General features: G+C 42.8%; 1 protein-coding gene across 1 annotated transcript in view; it reads left to right on the top strand.

Annotated features, from left to right (window-relative positions):
- rin3 (Ras and Rab interactor 3) overlaps window positions 1-20,227 on the top strand; it is a 123,339-nt gene that overhangs the window by 97,800 nt on the left and 5,312 nt on the right. The window contains exons 8-9 of the mRNA XM_072271652.1: window positions 11,485-11,616; window positions 12,796-12,959. Of these exons, the coding sequence (XP_072127753.1) occupies window positions 11,485-11,616; window positions 12,796-12,959 (296 nt within the window). The remainder of the gene's footprint in view (window positions 1-11,484; window positions 11,617-12,795; window positions 12,960-20,227) is intronic.

Raw genomic sequence — 20,227 nt, forward strand, 5'->3', positions numbered from 1 at the left:
ATCTTGTCCTATGATTACTGACTGTCAAAAAGGAACAGATACATTCAAAAAGGACATTTCACAGCACATAGTCTCCAATCTCTTTACCAGAGCATATCTCTCATTTCTTCAAATTAGACCTTTGCATATTACCTTTACCAAATAAACGAACACTACCCGTACCAGAGTGTTGAACAAAAAAGGAAATATATACAAGATGAACTGTAATACATTTAGGCAAGGGCAGGAAGAAAAATCATCTCTACATGGTGAGCTTTAGAGAAAGAAAGATTTCAGTGTACTCTATCTTGCTGAAGAGCCAATGAATATAATCAATGTTATAAATGTGGGAACAAGGAAATCGATGCACACAATAGACTCCCACAGCAGAGTGACTATATATTCTGTGGTGATAATGTTGATAGAGAGGTATACATATATTGGTCAAGATCATAGACTCCCCTGCTCTTGAAACAGCACCATTGATATTTTAGTCTACCCAAGATGACAGGGATTGGAAGAGTGGTGTCAATGTACATAACATCTAAATGATGGTAACTCCAAAAGTGCAGTGTTTACATCCCTCCACTCTCTTCAAACTTAGTGACAGATTCTGATCCACTATTACCCCATTTGTTGCACGTTCTTCTGCCTTTACAGTTCCATTTGTGGAACTTGAACCCACAATTTCATGAAAGAGTGAAAAAAACTAATACCAAAGTCATACAAATTGTCCTACCCAACCCTGCAGTATTTATGTGGGACTCCCTTCACTGGTTAATAATATAATTAGAAACTGTCAATATTCAGTATTAAATGGAATAAATTGAAGCAATGGATGAAGAGATATAGGAAAAGGTTGTGTAAATATGACTAGGTGTAATGGAGGGAGAACTCCAATAGGAACCAATTGAGTTGAATGACCAATTTCCATGTAATATACAACTGATTCTATAAGCAGATCAATTTTATTCAATGTGTTTCAAGTGCAATGCATCAAGGTTTTATTGGAGGTTGTAGTTCCCATTCTGAAATGACCAAAATCAGCATGTTTCCGCTGTCCAGCCACTTGGGATTTTGATAGAAGATGGTCAAATTATTTCCTTTGTTAATTAATTTTAAAAAATTAATTTTAAAAAACTAGCTTCAACCAATAATTGCAGCCCAGCACTGAGAGAAATTACCGGTGATCATTTGTGATAGTCTAGTGTATGGAAACAATATCACAAACCCAGGGCACTTCGTACCACTGCTGAACAATTATTGCCTTTGATTGTCTTGGTCTGATGATGATGATGATGGATATTAGCTCTGCAAAGCGATGTCAGGGGCTCCGTTAATGGAAATCATCCCTTAGATTTATTGGCAGACTAATCAAGGGTGCTATTAGCAAAATTACTGGAATCCTGATGGAATTATTTTAACCCCATGGGTTGATATGCTTGTTTAAAACATTCTTCACTACCATTTTATCACCATAATTTCAAGAATATATTTTCTTTCTTTGTTCAAATTTGTGAAAAAACAATAAAACAGAAGGCAAATGCGCCCCCAGATCTCCACCAATGTCTTTTCTAAGGTAGATGTAAAATAATCCTTGATAGTAATTCGGTGTAGTTCTGCTGTCAGATGTTACTCTTGCACCAGGTGAAAGGTGACACAGGAAAGCAGCCAGTCAAGTCTCCCTATCTGCCTCACTAGTCAAAATTGCCTTTGATTCCTTGCCTCCTCTATGAGACTCTCTCGTTTCCGAGCCTTTATCAGACACCGTCAGCTTTATGTGAATCAAATCACGTGCTCAAGTCCCAGCTCTGCACGCTGCAGTGAGATAAAAATAAGTGGATCTAGATAAAGTAGCAGTTACACCTGGGCTCACAACTCTATGGTCTTAGGCTTCCAGGAATAGAAAGAGCCTAAATTCAATCGCCAACAAGGGGAAAGACCCTTTAAGACCATGATAGGTTTCAGTAGGACTCACATTGGTGGGTGGGAGACCCTTTAAGGCCTTCTTACAAGCCTCAAACCTACTCTAGAATAAAATAATGATTCCTCAGAAATGGAAAGCTAAAATGTGGCAAGTCTTGGCGATTGTAGAAGATGCATGGGTTTCAGTACAAAGTGGATGGAAAAGCCCATCTCCTGCTGCAATCCCTACAGTCTTCTCTGGTCCCTCATGAACTCACATCAGATCAAGGAAGAGACAACAAGAAGTGCTAAACAGCTTACAAAGAGAAAATTGCAAAGACATGGCATTGCAGCACATTCCAGGAGAGCTCATCATTGACAACTACTGACCGTCTCACACTGCTAAAAGCTGTACAGGGGATTAACAAGTGGTAACAAACTGTCAACACAGTTAAGTGTTTGATGTTATCTGCATTGAATTTGCAATTGACACTTGCGACGTTCCCAAATAATCGCGCTGTTTGCCTGATGCTGGAGAATGCCCAAGATAAGTGTGGGTGTATAAGTGCAAATCTAGACTTGTATCTAACGCAACATCAACACATAATACCACTGTGTGTTTCACTCAATATCTGTTATATATTTTGGGTGGGTGATCTTCACTTCCTTGAAAAGGAAATTCATACTGATCTTAAAGCGAAGCAGATGAAAAGAAATACTGATCGAAGGCCGCTGAAGAGGTGGGGGAATGGTAGTGTAGTGGTTAGCACAACGCTTTATAGTACCAGCAACCTGAGTTCAATTCTCGCCACTGCCTGTAAGGAGTTCGTACGTTCTCTCCGTGACCGAGAGTGCTCTGGCTTCCTCCCACAGCCCAAAGATGAACTGGTTGGAAGGTTAATTGGTGGCTCTAAATTGCTACGAGGTTAGGCCAGATCAAATCAGGGGTTGCTGGGCGGTGAGGCTCGAAGTGCCAAAAAGGCGTACTCTGCGCTGTATCTCAATGAATAAATACAACAGTGGCAGCAATAAGTACACTTCAAAGTTATGGGTGAAAGACACATGGTTTCTCCATCAACTCTGGAGTCAGGCAGGGTTATCCACTTTCCCCATCTACTTTGTGTCCTGCCTAGAATCTTTTGCTGAATCCATCAGGAAGGGCGAGCGCATAAGAGGGGTGGCATTGCCAGACAATGAGACACAAATGTTAAAACCTCCCTGTACATGGACAATGTTGCCATCTTCTGCTTGGATCCACAATCAATTCACAGAATGATCAGCGTCTGCAAGCAGTTTGAGTTGGTGTTGGGGTCAGAGTCAACTCCAGCAGGAGTAAAGCCATGCTCTTTTGTAACTGTCCTGTCTGCTCCAATGTCCCCTTCAGGGTCAGGCTCAACTAGCTGAGCACGTTGGGGATATGGGTTGGAGGGGCTGAAACATGTAACAAGGATTGACTGGAGCAGATTGGGAAGTTCAAACAAACATTGAGTATGTCAAAATGGTGTTCTCTGTCAATAACTGGGAAGAACTTGGTCATCAGGTGCAATATGCTCTCAGGACTGCTGTACTTGATATATCTGTTCCTCGCTCCGCTGCCTCAGAGGACATCTTCCACCTTATCTGATGTGTTGAGCTGGAGCAAGTCCAAACAGTTGTGACACACGAGTCCCCACGGAATGGGGGCAAAAGTCTACTCAGTGTTGCCTCATCTTAATGGCCCCGTAATGTGTTTCTGCATCAGTCAGTGTGAGGTCCCAAAGTACATGGGCGTCAAGCATCGCTACCAGCTCCTGATATTGTTGTGGAAGATAGGCCTGGCCCCTGCACCGTGCAGTGCCCCAGTCAGCCGGATGTTTCCACATTCCCTGTCGTTTGTAGAAGAGTTCTTCCAAGTAAACACCTTTGACCATAAGCCCAATAGGCAGTGATCAGCGTGGAATGTACTGCAGATACTGTGGGACAAGGACACTACAGATTCTGCGGAATTGTTCTCTGAGCAAATGGTCCAAGCCATCTGTAGGACTGCTTCATCACAAGCTCTGACCAACAAGCTTCAAGACCTCACGTGGCCTTGTCAGAGCTTTCCACGGCAGATGACATCCCTCCACCCACCCATTCCCCACTGCCCTCGGGAGTACTGCGGTGGAGAAGAAAGGGTCACTCACCGCTTTGCAGAATGTGGATTTGCTAAGAGGATGTGGAGACAGATGAGAGAATCTGTGTCCCCAGTTCATCTCTGGTCCACAGGTCGTCCCTGGGGCCACGCACTGAGATGCATATCAAGTGTTGCCGGAAAGCCGTCACGTCCATTTGGTCTGCCTGAAACTTGTTGGTCTTCCAGCTCAGCGAGGGGTCTGTGAGGGGACGCTGCAAACCTGCTCATGCGTGCTAAGGGACACATGAAGCTCCGTACAACCAATGCTAAGGCTCTGTGGGATAGGTTATTTCCGCTACTGCCCATGCAGGGGCAAAGTTGGGTGGGAAAGCCCTCAGGGCAGTGAAAGGAGTATCACCTCAGAGAATCAGGGAGGTGGCTATAGTGCTGTATTTGTGTTTGTTTCAAGTTTACACTACAGAATACACTGACCATCAATGTAAAGTTTTTTGTCACTTTCTTCCTCTGTATATAGAATTCTGTCATGATTTTTTTAAATTTTAAAAAGTGATCTGTTTATTCAGTGCACTAATTTAATCCACGTCACAAAAGTTTTTGCACATGTCACTTCTGGTATGCTTCCTCACACTCCATAATTTTGCATAACTTTACTTCAAAAGCATATAACTTACCTGACAGTTTCACTTAACCCTGTAAGAATATTTAATTTAACCCTGGTAGTGATTGAAGTTGGAAGTACAATAGCAGGAATCATCTCATCTTTCATTACACTTTTCACTGCTCTGATAATTGTTTTCTGGAGAGTCTGAAAGAAATAATCTTACAAAGATTTTGCTGTTATTATTTTGCAATTTAAACCATAAAAACATAAGAGAGAGGAGCAGAATTAGGCCATTTGGCCCATCAAGTCTGCTCCACCATTTCATCGCGTTGATCCATTTTCCCTCTCAGCTCCAATCTCCTGCCTTCTCCCCATATCCCTCCATGCCCTGATTAATCAAGATTAGGCCTCCACAGCCACCTGTGGCAATGATTTCCACAGATTCACCACTCTTTGGCTAAAGAAATTCCTCCTCATCTCCATTCTAAAAGGATGCCTCTATTCTGAGGCTGTATCTTCTGGTCTTAAACTCCCCCACCATAAGAAACATTCTCTCCACATCCACTCTATCTAGGCCTTTCACTATTCAATAGGTTTCAATGAGGTCACCCCTCATCCTCCAGAATTCCAGTGAGTACAGGCCCAGAGCCATCAACAGTCCTCATATGACAAGCCTTTCAATCCAGGAATCACTTTTGTGTACCTCCTTTGAACCCTCTCCAACGTCAGTACATCTTTTCTTATATAAGGGGCCCAAAACTACTCACAGTACTCCAAGTGAAGCATCATTAGTGCTTTCGAAAGCCTCAACATTACATCAACACACACAGAAAATGCTGGTGGAACACAGCAGGCCAGGCAGCATCTATAGGAAGAGGTACAGTCGACGTTTCGAGCCGGGACCCTCCGTCAGGACTAACTGAAGGAAGAGTTAGTAAGAGATTTGAAAGTAGGAGGGGGAGGGGGAGATCCAAAATGATAGGAGAGGACACAAGGGGGAGAGAAGAAGCTAAGAGCTGGAAAGCTGGGGATACTAGACTGGAGAAGGGAGAGGATCATGGGATGGGAAGCCTGGGGAGAGAGAGAAGGGGGAGAGGAGCCCAGAGGGTGGACAGCAGGCAAGGAGTTATAGTGAGAGGGACAGAGGGAGAAAAAAGAGAGAGTGAAAAAAAAGGGGGGAAGAATAAAAATATATATTAAAAAATAAATAAGGGATGAGGTGTGAAGGGGAGGAGGAGCATTAACGGAAGTTAGGAGGCTACATCAGTTTGGAGGCTACCCAGATGGAATATAAGGTGTTGTTCCTCCAACCTGAGTGTGGCTTCATCTTTATAGTAGAAGAGGCCGTGGATAGACATATCAGAACGGGAATGGGACGTGGAATTAAAATGTGTGGCCACTGGGAGATATTGCTTTCTCTGGCAGACAGAGCGTAGGTGTTCAGCAAAACGGTCTCCCAGCCTGTGTCGGGTCTCACCAATATATAAAAGGCCGCATCAGGAGCACCGGACGCAGTTTATCACCCCAGCCGACTCACAGGTGAAGTGTCGCCTCATCTGGAAGGACTGTCTGGGGCCCGGAATGGTGGTGAAGGAGGAAGTGTAAGGGCATGTGTAGCACTTGTTCTGCTTACAAGGATAAGTGCCGGGAGGGAGATCGGGGGGACGAATGGACAAGGGAGTTGAGTAGGGAGCAATCCCTGCGGAAAGCAGAAAGAGAGTGGTGGGATCCTGTTGGAGGTGGCGGAAGTTATGGAGAATTATATGTTGGACCCAGAGGCTGGTGGGGTGGTAGGTGAGGACAAGGGGAACTCTATTCCTAGTGGGGTGGCGGGAGGATGGAGTGAGAGCAGATGTGCATGAAATGGGGGAGATGCATTTGAAAGCAGAATTGATGGTGGAGGAAGGGAAGCCCCTTTCTTTAAAAAAGGAAGACACCTCCTTTGTCCTGGGATGAAAAGCCTCATTCTGAGAGCAGATGCAGCGCAGGCAGAGGAATTGCGAGAAGGGGGTGGCATTTTTGCAAGAGACAGGGTGGGAAGAGGAATAGTCCAGGTAGCTGTGAGAGTCAGTAGGCTTATAGTAGACATCAGTGGATAAGCTGTCTCCAGAGATAGAGACAGAAAGATCAAGAAAGGGGAGGGAGGTGTCGGAAATGGACCAGGTAAATTTGAGGGCAGGGTGAAAGTTGGAGGCAAACTTAATGAAGTCAACGAGCTCAGCATGTGTGCAGGAAGCAGCGCCAATGCAGTCGTCGATGTAGTGAAGGAAAAGAGGGGGACAGATACCAGTATAGGCTTGGAACATGGATGGTTCCACAAAGCCAACAAAATGGCAGGCATAGCTGGGACCCACACGGGTGCCCATAGCTACATCTTTAGTTTGGAGGAAGTGGGAGGAGCCAAAGGAGAAATTATTAAGAGTAAGGACTAATTCCGCTAGACGGAGCAGAGTGGTGGTAGAGGGGAACTGATTAGGTCTGGAATCCAAAAAGAAGCGGAGAGCTTTGAGACCTTCCTGATGGGCGATGGAAGTATGTAGGGACTGGATATCCATGGTGAAAATAAAGTGGTGGGGCCCAGGGAACTTAAAATCATTGAAAAGATTCAGAGCGTGAGAAGTGTCACAAACATAGGTGGGAAGGGGTTGAACAAGAGGTGATAAAACAGTCTCGAGGAATGCAGAAATAAGTTCGGTGGGGCAGGAGCAAGCTGAGACAATAGGTCGGCCAGGACAGGCAGGTTTGTGGATCTTGGGTAGGAGGTAGAAACGGGAAGTGCGGGGTGTGTGAACTATAAGGTTGGTAGCAGTGGATGGGAGATCCTCTGAGCGGATAAAGTTGGTGATGGTATGGGAGACAATGGCCTGGTGCTCTTTAGTGGGGTCATGATAAAGAGGTAAATAAGAGGAGGTATCCGCGAGTTGTCGCTGTGCCTCGGCAAGGTAGAGGTCAGTACGCCAGACTACAACAGCACCCCCTTATCAGTGGGTTTTATAGTAAGGTTAGGATTAGTGTGGAGGGAGTGGAGAGCAGAATGTTCGGAAGGAGTAAGGTTGGAATGGGAACAAGGTGTGGTGAAGTCGAGACGGTTGATGTCCCGTCGGCAGTTAGCAATAAAGAGATCCAGAGCAGGCAGAAGACCAGAGTGGGGTGTCCATGAAGAGGAGGAGGGCTGAAGATGGGAGAAGGGTCTTGCTTTTATACATCCTTGCTTTTATATTCTAGTCCACTCGAAATGAATGTTAACATCGCATTTGCCTTCCTCTATTGCATTTCCATGTACTTAACTACTTACAGTGCTTGGTTTGAATTTGATTACATTCAGTTTTTAAGTTGGACACAGGCTAGAGGACATTTCCATACTAGACAAGAAGTTGAGGGATTTTGCTCATCTGTGAAATGTCTATTTTTGCATTCCGTATGGAATTAATATACAGTCGTCTTCTGTGGTTGCTTTGAAAAGCTAATGGATGATGCATGCAAATTCATGATTGTAGTTCCAGCTCAGATTATTGAGGTGTTAAAAATCGATATAGATCCATATCAGTAGAAATTTGTGGAAGTTCTCCTGAGCATAAGGGATGTGGGTTGCTTATTTGAGAGGCTGGTGACACTGAATAGACGGCCTAATGTACTAATCTGAACTAAACTCTGATTGCTTACAACAGATTGAAGGCATATCATTCAGCAGTTTATTTTTCAAATGTATCCAGCAACCTTTTTTTACGAGTTGCAAGCAATATTCTCCTGTATTTTGTCATAGTTGTACAACGAGACTTGACCATAGGATACTGAATAGAAGTGGAGCAGAGATTAACTCACAAACCATTGCATAATGTATTCATTAAAAACAATTGCCCAATGCTCCCATTTTAAAACCAAATTAGTACTTGCAATTTACTTCTTTGCATTGTATTTTGTATACCTAGGAATATAAAGTTATCATCCCAGTTAAATTACAATAGAGAAGTTGTAACAATGCCAAACATCCATCATCGAAGCGGCTTTTTCTTCTCTGGCTAATAATGGAACCATTCTACTAGTTGAGTGTGTGCAGGAGGGTTGCAGCAGCATCAATCTAATCTTTCATAAATATTATTAATAAGGAAGGACATTTTATAAATATTAATAATAAGAATTTAACAAGGACAGCAAAAATGAAAATTTACCTGTGATGTTCAGTGTGCAAAATCTTAGGCATGAGGCTTCAAATTATCATCAATATGTAACAGGAGGAGGCAGTTATTTAAACTGATGTATTTATATCTAGAAGAATAAGGAAGTTTCATCACAGCAGGCTTTATAAAAACAGACCATGTGTTGACAATATGTGTCTGGATGTATCTCAAAACTCTGTTATTACATTTTAGAAAATATTACTGGTTCTCTTCACCAACAGCTAGAAAACTTACAAGCAGTTGCCAATTTCTACATTTCCATCTGTAGTGGCAACTAGACATTGTAACTGAAGATATAAACCTGCCTTAATCACAATTCCATGTTAAGAATAGATTAACTTTTTGTCTGTTACATGACGTGCTTACAGTCAGCAAAGGAAGCTGCAAGAATTAAGTATTAGCGACCCCTTAATGGAAAGTGAGGCTGTGATGTCTGATATCCTACAGATAGTGTGCCTACTGACACGCACTGGCTGTTCCCTTTTTTTCCTCCTTAGCCAGTCTCTTGGGGTGAAGGATGACTTGCTTCCACTCTGTTTCTGGGAAGCAGCAAAAGTGGAGAGGGCACTGCAGCACAGCTACCACAAGGTTTTGACAGGAATAAGCACTTGATCCAATGGCTAGGAGGTCCTAGACCAGATTTTACACGCAAACACACACACACACACAGTCCCAGCACACTTGATTTTGCCCACTCCCCCTCTTCCTTGCCCCCTCCCTTGTCCTCTACGCTGACCCCTCCTTGTTTTACATTCAAAATCAATTATTTAGTACTTAAAAAATAAATAACTTTAAGAATCTCCAAGCCTACAAAATCATTTTGCTATGCTACTGCGAAACGTTAAGGAGCCCTTTCAAAGTGTTGAGTGTACATCTTTCTGTAACAAGCATAACTTCACACACACGAATGCATCTCAACCCAGAACATGAGCACGTATCTGTAACCTCTCAAACTTTACCAGATGATACTGGGGAGTAGGAGTTTTGCAAACTCCTTTCTTCCCACCTCCTGCATATCCCTGCATGCTAATCAACCTACTATATAGCTAGACTTCTCTCTGCCTTACGCTAGGTTACAACATGCAACATTACTCTGTCTACAGACAGAGTTCCCAACTAAAAAAATGATTTTCATGAAATCACCACATTGCAGGGGCTTGGAGAAATGAATGTCCCCCACCTTTGATAGCTTAATGTATATTGAGGACATAGGTACACAAATACAAGTAAATATGTAATAAAATATATTGGAGTTTAATGCGTTTGAGCAAAAAGCGGTCAAAATTAACGTCCAATGGATTCCCTTATCAAAAGACAAGATGCAAGGACGGAGCATGACCATAACTCGCTAACAATAGTGAAATCGGTAAATGGATTTTTTAGAGTGATCACAGAGTAGTTTTTAGGAAGGTCCACAGGCTAAAAACCTTGACTGAGCATCAGTATTTGTTGGACGTAGGCCATCACTACAGGTCAGAGAGATGCCTGATTTTCAATATCAATGATGTGTTCAAGCTGGTTGAACAAACAATCACATTGTAGAATTATCACTGATTCAAAAGGAAAAGGCACAAAGTTAGATAATGTTTTAAACAGTTTTAAAATTAGAACATGCATACAATTTAGTTAGACGATAAAATTTCATTAAAATAGAAAACAATGAAAGGAGCAACAAACACTAATGCTGGAGGATCTCAGCAGGCCAGGCGGCATCTATGGAGGAGAACGTTTCAGGCCGAGTTCCTTCATCAGAACTGGAAAGTAAAGGGGGGTGAAGAAGAAGGTATAGGGAGGGGAATTAGAATAAGAAGATGGGGGAGTGAAGGGGAAGGAGTACAAGATGACAGGTGACAGGTGAAAACCAAGTGAGGGGGAAGGTAGGTGGGTAGGGTGGGAGAATGAAGTGAGAAGCTGGGAGGTGATAGGTGGAAAAGGTAAAGGGCTGAAAAAGAAGGAGAGGAGAGTGGACCATGGGAGAAAGGGAAGGTCGGGCACGAGAGGGAGGTGATGGTCAGGTGAGAGGAAGATGGGGGGAAAGAGGGGAGTCCAAATGAGGAATTGGAAAAGAGAGAAGGGGAGGGGGAGAAACTTTTATTGAAAATCTGTTTTATCTTAACATTCTTACCTGAGAGATACTACACATGTAAAATTAGATTGTTTGGACTGGGCTGTGTTTAGCATTACTTGCATGTGATGGGAATATGGATATTTTATTTGAAATAGTTTGTAAATACATAAAATTTACTCCAGATCACAGAGATCTGCAAGTTATTCTGCAGAAAATCACAAAACAGTAAACCATATGGATATCCAGAGAATCAGTCTGAGCCCCTTCTGCATTCTCATACATTGGTTATTTAGACACATAATTTATTTATATGTAAGTTATTAAACTTATTGGAAGAACTACTACCTTTGATAGAAAATTCTAGATTGATAATGGCAGGTGCACATTAAGGAGAAATCTTATTTAAGCAGGGTTATGCCACCAAACAGGAAGCTGAGAATGTGCATCTGCAGTGATTCCTGAAGCTTTATTGTTTGTGTGCAAAAAGCTTCCATAAGATGAGTCTAATGAGTATGAAGTACATCTGAGAGATGCTAGGATATTTTTGAACATTGGTCTGTCACTGAGAAACCTACTGACAGCTTTACAGGAGAATGGAAAATGCTAATTAATGTTCCAATTCTGTTTCTGTCTTTAGCAAAGTCACATGGTGCAGATGACTTCCTCCCTGTGTTAATGTATGTGTTGGCGAGAAGCAACCTGACGTCGCTTCTTCTGGATGTGGAATATATGATGGAGTTACTCGACCCTTCATTACACTTAGGAGAAGGTATGGGCGTACCTGTATATAGAATGGTGTTTAACACTGCAATGTCGCTAATGGAAGATATAGATTAAGGAAATTGATCCTGTTTTTCGAATTCAATTCCAGTTTCCCTCTATAAGTGTATCTATTCTTGCTGTGTTTTCTTATTTTTTTCCTTAGGTGTGTGAAGAAACATCAGGCAATGAGTAAAGTTGCACATTGACCAGCTTTTCAAAATTTCTTGTTTCTTGACAATGATTTTTCAATTTCTTGCCACCAACAGTGGAGTTAGATCTATTTAAAGAACCCATACCTGAGCAGGAGCAGTGTGTGTGAGACCAGTGGTGCAGTTGCTAGGACACAATGTGTGACGATTTGTTCCCTGAGTTTCACTAGGCCTGCGAGGTCAATCAATTTCTTGCAACAGACCAGCCACATTCCTTCAGCTCCTGACTTTGCCTTATCATGTCACAGCTTCACTCTGCGGCTGGAGGACTCAATTTCCTCCTCTACTTGTTCATCAGTGTGAGTCAATTAAACAGGGGTAGGAGTGGGGGAGCATTCCTGCCAGCATTCTGTCATTTTTTTTCTAAACAGCAGAAGTCTCCAGAAAGACTTCCCCTTCCTGGTGGGTGTGTACTGTATGGAACTAGTGCTTAACGTGTGGTAGCAAAAATGAATTAGATGCTTTCTTCCTTAAGGTGTAGGCAGCATTTATTCAATATTAGCTTAAACTAATGTTAGATATGCAAACGACTGGATTCAGTTAAAAATGGTGTGAGCACTGACATGGTGGTAATCAGGTTATACGTAGAACTTCATGAGCATCCTGCACAAGTTAACAGTTTAAGATGCAACACAATCCTAGGGACTGTTTTCCAAAACTATCCAATATAGGCACATGGAGCACCAGAAATATAAAGCAGGTAATTGTAGATAAGATGGGAAACAAACTAGCTTTGAGAGATCCTAGAAAATTTAATTAAAACATCCAGTGTGTGCACACATACAAAGAGCTAATTAGAGCCAAGCCTTCACAAAATTAATTAATGCCTGTAATACTGTTGACTTGGAATAACATAATCTAATTGCAACTCGCTGTTTTGTATACAATGCATCCCAAGTGATAAGTAACACAATTACTCTATGCAGCAGTTAATTGTACATAATTGGTGGGAGTTGATGGACTTTGCTGTGTTCCAGGGTATTATTATTTGACGACAACCTACGGTGCCTTAGAACATATCAAACATTTTGATAAGCAGACTGTCACTCGCCAACTCAGCCATGAGGTCCAGGATTCGATCCATCAGTGGGAAAGGAGGAGGACTCTGAACTTGAAGCAAGTGCCAAGGTCTTCGGTGCAGGTCAGTGGCATAGTGTGCATAAGCAACTCAATTCTTGCACCAAGATAACTTGTACAGCTTTTCCATTAAGTTCAAACATGTCACAAAGTTTTAGGTGAGCAGGGAAATAAACAATATGACATCAAGGTTAGAAATAACTTTACTATACCTTTTCAAATCTGACTCTTATGTTATAACATTATGACGGGTATAGATAGGGCAGACTGCAGGAAACATTGCCCCTTATCACTTCATGGTTTCCAGCCGCAGCACAAACTGAAGTGAAAAGAAACCTTAGTGAGCAAAGCAAATGTTAGTTCTGCATAAACACATTTAGACTCAAAGAGCGTAATTCCCATGTGATCATAACAAGCACAAACCAGAGTAGGCTGTCCAGCACCAAGAGTCTGCACCAGAATTCAATAATGTCATGGGTGATCTCCAAAACCTACCCCTGTGCATCATATCTATGTTCACGATGCACAGATTTACAAAGTCCAAAAGTAAATCGGGCACAGTCTTCAATATCTGAAGCAATCAGCACCCAAAGCTTATTGGGGTAAAGGATTTCAAAGATTTACAACCCTGTAATTTTAAAAAAAACTCCTCATCTTAGTCTTAAATGATCAATACATGTCCTAAGGCAGTGGTTCTCTCGCCTATGGAAACAACCTCTCAACTGGTAAGTCCCTTTCAGGATCTTGGTGGTGACTTTGTTGTTGGTGCTGGGATCACTTCCCCTTCTTCTAAATGACTCATAGGGAAATCACAATCTGCAGGGATTCATAATGTCAAAAGCAAATGGAATTGTAAATCAGTTATGTCTTGAGATCCTGATACAATAAAAGTAGAACACATTGTACCTGTTAGCTCCAAGTTGGACCACTTCAGACCCTACCTGCCTAACATAGATGGGAAGGGAAAGGAAGGGCAATTTGACCCAGTAATGCTTTGTATATCCTACAATGAGGGAAAGAAAACATTTGTATTCCACCTTTCCTGTCCTTTCTAAACTTTTGAGGTGCAGCCTCTTTACAACCAAGTAATCCAGTTAACATTATGATTATTAATAATTTAATAGAGTAATAATTTGTGTCTTAAAAGCATCAGCAAAAAATGTCAGCTGTTGAATTCCAGCAGCAACCTGACAGGTCTGGGTTGGGATCTCTTGACGAGCTTGGGGGCATTGAATACATTTCTGAAACTTCAATATGGAGTCATGGAGTCACAGAGTCAGGCAGCCAAATCCATGCCAAACTTTTACACTGATTGTTTATCACCCTTATTGCATATTGACGAAAGGCAAAACTAAGAACATAGAACAGTGAAGCAAAGTATGGACCCTTCCGCTACAATTTTGTGCCGACCTTTCAACCTACTCTAAGGTCAATCTAACCCTTCCCTCTCACACAGCCCTCCAGTTTTCTTTTATCTGAGAGTCTCTTCACGGTCCCTAATGTATCTTCCTCTACCAAAGAGGGGATCTTCAGCTGTACTTCTGGACACATCCACAGGGATGGGGCCAAGTTTCAGCCCATGGGACAAGTAGAAATAATACATGTGAAAGATGGGCTAAATTTTGTGCCTGTCAGTCCAAGTAGCTGAGATCTCTATGGACAGTGGGGTGGGGTAGAAACATGTTGTTCTGCTAGAGAGAGACAGTCAGAAAGCTCAGAGGTCAATACATGAAGGAAAACATGGTGTGATCTTGTGGTTCCCTCAGATCCCTATCAACCATCACAGAGGATCACAACGTTAGCCATCTCCATTTTCCAAGAACCTCATAAATCAGGAGAGGAAGGCAGGGTTCTGATAGACTCATTTTGCCACCGCAGGCTAAATGGCAGCCACTGCAGGGGAAGATCCACCTTCACCCTTCTGGGAAAGGCCAAGGACAGTGTAGTTATGAGATCATAAGACATAGGAGCAGAACTAGGCCATCTGGCCCATCGAGTCTGCTCCGCCGTTCAATCATGGCTGATCCTTTTTTTTCTTCTCCTCAACCCCAGTTCCCGAACTTCTCCCCGTAACCTTTGATGCCATGTCCGATCAAGAACCTATCAATTTCTGCCTTAAATACATCCAACGGCCTGGCCTCCACAGCGGCATGTGGCAACAAATTCCACAAATTCACCACCCTTTGGTTGAAGAAATTTCTCCGCATCTCTGTTTTGAAAGGGTGCCCCTCTATCCTGAGGCTGCACCCTCTTGTCCTGGATTCTCCCACCATGGGAAACGTCCTTTCCACATCTACTCTTTCTAGAACTTTCAACATTCGAAAGGTTTCAATGAGATCCCCTCATCCTTCTGAATTCCAGCGAGTACAGACCCAGAGCCATCAAACATTCCTCATATGCTAACCCTTTCATTCCTGGAATCATCCTGGTGAACCTCCTCTGGATCCTCCCCAACACCAGCACATCTTTCCTAAGATAAGAGGCCCAAAACCATTCACAATACTCAAGGTGAGGCCTCACCAGTGCCTTATAAAGCCTCAGCATCACATCCTTGTTCTTGTATTCTAGTTGAACCAGGGGCCTGTCGCATTGGCTTTCTCCTCCATTCCCTGAGCATTCTTCAATGGTGATATTCTCTCCATTGGCACCAGGCCTTATGGAGTTAAGTCTGAAGTCACTGGCAGGCTTGTGCACATCTGTAAGCTATAAAGTGTATGCAGTAATGAAACACTGCTTGAAATTTGAGCTTGAATCAGCTTAATCACAAGAATATGCTGAGTGCAATCATATTCTAAGGTCTGAATCCTGAACTCACTGAGGAATTGGAAAATAAATGCGGCTGATTATGTCAAGAGACTCCCTGTAGGAGCAGTGGTCATGTGACTAGCCTGCTCTGCCAAGCCAACAATAGCCAGATGATTTGCAACATAATATGAGCAAGTATTTCCATATTTATTGCCCATCTTCATTATCAAGCTATCATCTGCATGGAAAGATCTTCCAACTCAATTCATGTTTGTGCTTTTTTTGCACTTTAGTGTATACAAATAGAGTAATTGAATCATTGAACACTACACCACAGAAACAAGCCCTTCAGCCCATCTAGTCCATGCCAAACTATTATTCTGCCTAGTTCCATTGAACTGCACCCAGACCATTGGACTCCATACCCCTCCTATTCATGTACCTATCCAAATTTCCCTGAAATATTGAAATCAAACCTGCATCCAGCACTTCTGCTGGCACCTCATTCCACACTCTCACCACCCTCAGAGTGAAGAAGTTCCCCCTCTTGTTCCCCTTAAATACTTCACCCTTCGCCCTTAACCTATGACCTCGAGTTCTACTCTCAGCCAGCCTCAGTGGCAAAACACTGCTTGCATTTACCGTCTCTACCACTTGTAATTTTGTATGCCTCAATCAAATCTCCCCTCATTCTCCTGCGTATCCTTAAACATTGTTCAAGATCCAGAGGGAATAAAGAACTGTTCTCAAACTGGATGCAGTTCTGATATGACTTCATAGATCTCACAGCGTTCTTTGATTAAGGAAACTGTAACATTGAAGAGAATGCAATGGAATTTGTCATGTATGAGTTGATCAGGATCCAAGATTGAGATAATGCATTCTTTTATGCTTCCACTCTCTTCCAATTAGCCTCACATTCAATACTACTGGTGTAAAAGGACAATTCACCTGAGACAAAGGATACCAGCCTCGAGTGAGCACCAAAAGATGGTGACTTGACTGAGCAGTAGATATCTGAATTGCAGAGAATTAGCTGAGTTAAGAAAAGAATCCAGTGGTGCTGTGGTCTGACCTCCCGATCTCTAGATTACACAGGAAGCCCCAAGCTTAGACAAACCTTGATGACAGTTTTTTTGAATCAGTACTGACCTTGACAGGAAGTTAGCATTTGTTTATGAAACAGCCCTTTTCTGGCAAGCATCCAGTATAGAAAACAGCTGAAATTCATCAGCAGGCGGAGGACAAGACATTTGAACTGCTCTTGTGTTTGTGAACAACAACATTAGATTTAAGAAGTTAAAGCAATCAGACAGTTGACCTGGGGAGCCTACCAGAGAAAATTCTGATTTGGACTATTTCAGTTAGAGCAAGAATGCAATTAATAATGGGGTTGATGTAAAAGGATTTTTAATACTGGGCACAGACTTGGTGGGTTGAAAGGTCTGTTTCTGTGTTGTAGCGCTCACTAGTGATTTGGTTGTTAAGACTACCTGTGAACAGTAATGGCGGGTAGGTTCACCCCCATGAAAACGTTGCCCCCTCTACACCTCACATAGTTGAAGTAAGGAATGCTCACGCGTCATTTCCAGCTGAACAGAAATAATGAAATCATTTAAGAAACATCTGAGTTTTTAATATGGAAACTTTGGTGTGGGGCTTCTGAGAATTGTAACTGGAGAACTTTGCAAGCTTTATGTGCAATTAATCGCTGTCTCCAACAGTTTATCGTTTGAGAAGCTCCACAGGAAGGTTGCAGCCTGAGAAGATGTGGCAGTGTTTTTGGGAACCCAGGCAGAATCAGAATCAGGTTTATTATCACTGTCTCATACAACATGAAATGTGTTCTTTAGTGGCAGCAGCACAGTACAAAGACAAAATTACTACAATTTGAAACATAACTAGACAGTGCAAACATAGAAGCAGTATAAGTTGAGTATCCCTTATCCGAAATTCCTAAGTCTGAAAACCTCCAAAAGCCGAAATTATTTTTGAGCATTGACATGATGTCGCAAATGGAAGATTCCCAAGCAATGCCCAGGTCTCTGTGCAGCACAGACAGTTCTGAGAAGTGACCTCACACATGTAATGAACAGAAGTTAATGAAAAATAGAAAAACACAGCATAAAGTGAAAAAATGAAGATCTCATATCTGTATGGAAAGAGTGGATTCGTCAACGTTAGAATGAACACATGCTTCTTAACGCCATGCTAATTGTGAAATAAACAAAGATCTATCACAATGGACTAAAATTGAAGGCAATTATGAGCATTCAGCAGGCTGGTTGCAGAAACTTAAGAAAAGGCACAGCATTAACTTTTTAAAGACAAAAATAATTTGAAGATAAAGAATCTACTGATCATGGAACAGCAGAGAAATTCATTGATAAATTTGCAAAGATTATTGCTGATGAAAATCTAACACCAGAACAAGCTTACAATACTAATTTTTTTCTACTTTCCATAAAACCTGAAAAAAGTAAAATACAAATACAGTGTACTGTGTGACCTTTTAATCAAAACACGGCATTGTAGGTGGAGTAGGTCTGATTCAGGTATTCTCCCGATGCTGCTTTTGTTACCCTGCTCACATTATATTTTCATTATATTAATGGTATGTAATAATTTTTACTGATTAGTACATGTTTGTGATGAACAGTGTAAGACAAGGACTGCTTACTGGTAGCACATGAGTTCAGAGTCAGAAATGATGGCGATCCCAAGCTGTCTTATTATACATTCCAAAATCCCAAAAAATCTGAAATCAGAGACACTTCCGGCTCCAACCATCTTGGATAAGGCATACTCAACTTGTAATAGAATATTTAAATATTCCAAAATAGAGCTGCTGTCATGAAGAGGGAAATGCCAGTGAGCAGTCACAAAGTTACAGAATCATACAGCACAGAAATGGGCCCTTCAGCCCATCAAGTCTGTGCTAACCATTCAGACTAATTTTACAGTAATCCAAGTTTTAATTCTCTCCACGTTCCCAGCAGCTTCCCCCAGAGTCTACATTCAGTGACAAACTAGAGACAACTTACAGTGGCCAGTTGACGGTCAACCTGCACACCTTTGGGATGGGGGAGAGAAACAAGCCCCTGGAGGGAACTCGCGTGGTCAGAGGGAGCACATGCAAGCTGCACACAAGCGGGGCCTGAGGTCAGGATTCAATCCTGTGGCTGGTGCTGTGAAGCAAAGGCTTCATGACCTTTTCCAGCTATCACCTTCCAGCTTCTCACTTCATCCTCCCTCCCCCACCTACCCATTTCCCCCCTCACCATCATCTGCCAGCTGGTACTCCTTCTCCACACCCCCCCACACCTTCTTATTATGGCTCCCCCCCACTTTCTAGTTTCCAGTCCTGATGAAGTGTCTCAGCCTGAAACGTCAACTGTTTATTCCCCTCCATAGATGCAGCCTGACCTGCTGAGTTCCTCCAGCGTTTTGTGTGTGTTGCTCTACCGACTCTGCCAGCGCAGTTACAGTGTCTTGAATTTTTATTTCATGTGTCCAGTTTTTATAAATATTCATGTTGTCTTCTTGAATCAAGTCCTAAAAATGCTTAATTTTCCAAAATAATGTGAAACATGTTTCGGTGTCTCTTTTTTTACAAGACAACAGCCATATTATACACATGTGAGATTCCATCATTTGTAAGGGATCTCCCATGTTTCCAGCATTTGGCCGTGTAATCTTACAAGGGATGAACTCTTGGGCCCATAGATCGCAGCTTTGGCAGATGCTGGAAATCCAGAGCAACACACACAAAATGTTGTAGGAACTCAGCAGGTCAGGCAGCATCTATGGAAAGGAATAAAGAGCCAATGTTTCAGGCCAAGACGCTTCACCAGGCTTTACGATCATACCGCGACTCCATTCTGTCCCCCTGGGTTCAGTTCCTTCCAACCTATGTCTGTGGCATTTCTTCTGCTCTGGATGTTCTCAGTAACTTTCACTACCCTGGCCCAGACTGCCTCATTTTCACCATGGATGTCGAGTCCCTATACACTTCCATCCCCCATCAAAAAGACCTTAAAGCTCTCCGCTTCTTTCTCAATAAAAGGCCCAACCAGCTTCCCTCCACTACCACCCTCGTCTGCCTGGCAGAACTAGTCCTCGCCCTCAACAACTTTTGCTCCTCCTGCTTTCCAGGACATCAGGTTTCCCCCCTTCTTCAAAGAATGGAGTTCCCCTTCCTCCACCATTGATGTTGCCCTTACCTGCATTTCCTCCATTTCCCAAATATCCCGCCACCTCAACAGTCCTTACCTACCACCCCATGAGCCTCTGCATCCAACACATCATCCCCCGCAACTCCCGCCATCTCCAAAGGGATCCTATTATTAAACCAACCCTTACCTCCCCTCACTCTGCTTTTGGCAGTGATCACTCCCTCTGTGACTCCCTTGCCCATTCATCCTTCCCCACTGATCTCCCTCCGGGCACTTGCCCCTGCAAGCAGACAAAGTGCGACACCCGCCCGTACGCCTCCTCCCTCACCTCCATTCAGGACCCCAAACGGTCCTTCCAGGTGAGGCAACACTTCATCTGAGAATCTGCTGAGGTCGTCTGGTATGCCTGGTG

The sequence above is a fragment of the Mobula birostris genome, chromosome 1 (genome assembly GCF_030028105.1).
Source record: "Mobula birostris isolate sMobBir1 chromosome 1, sMobBir1.hap1, whole genome shotgun sequence".
NCBI lineage: Eukaryota > Metazoa > Chordata > Chondrichthyes > Myliobatiformes > Myliobatidae > Mobula > Mobula birostris.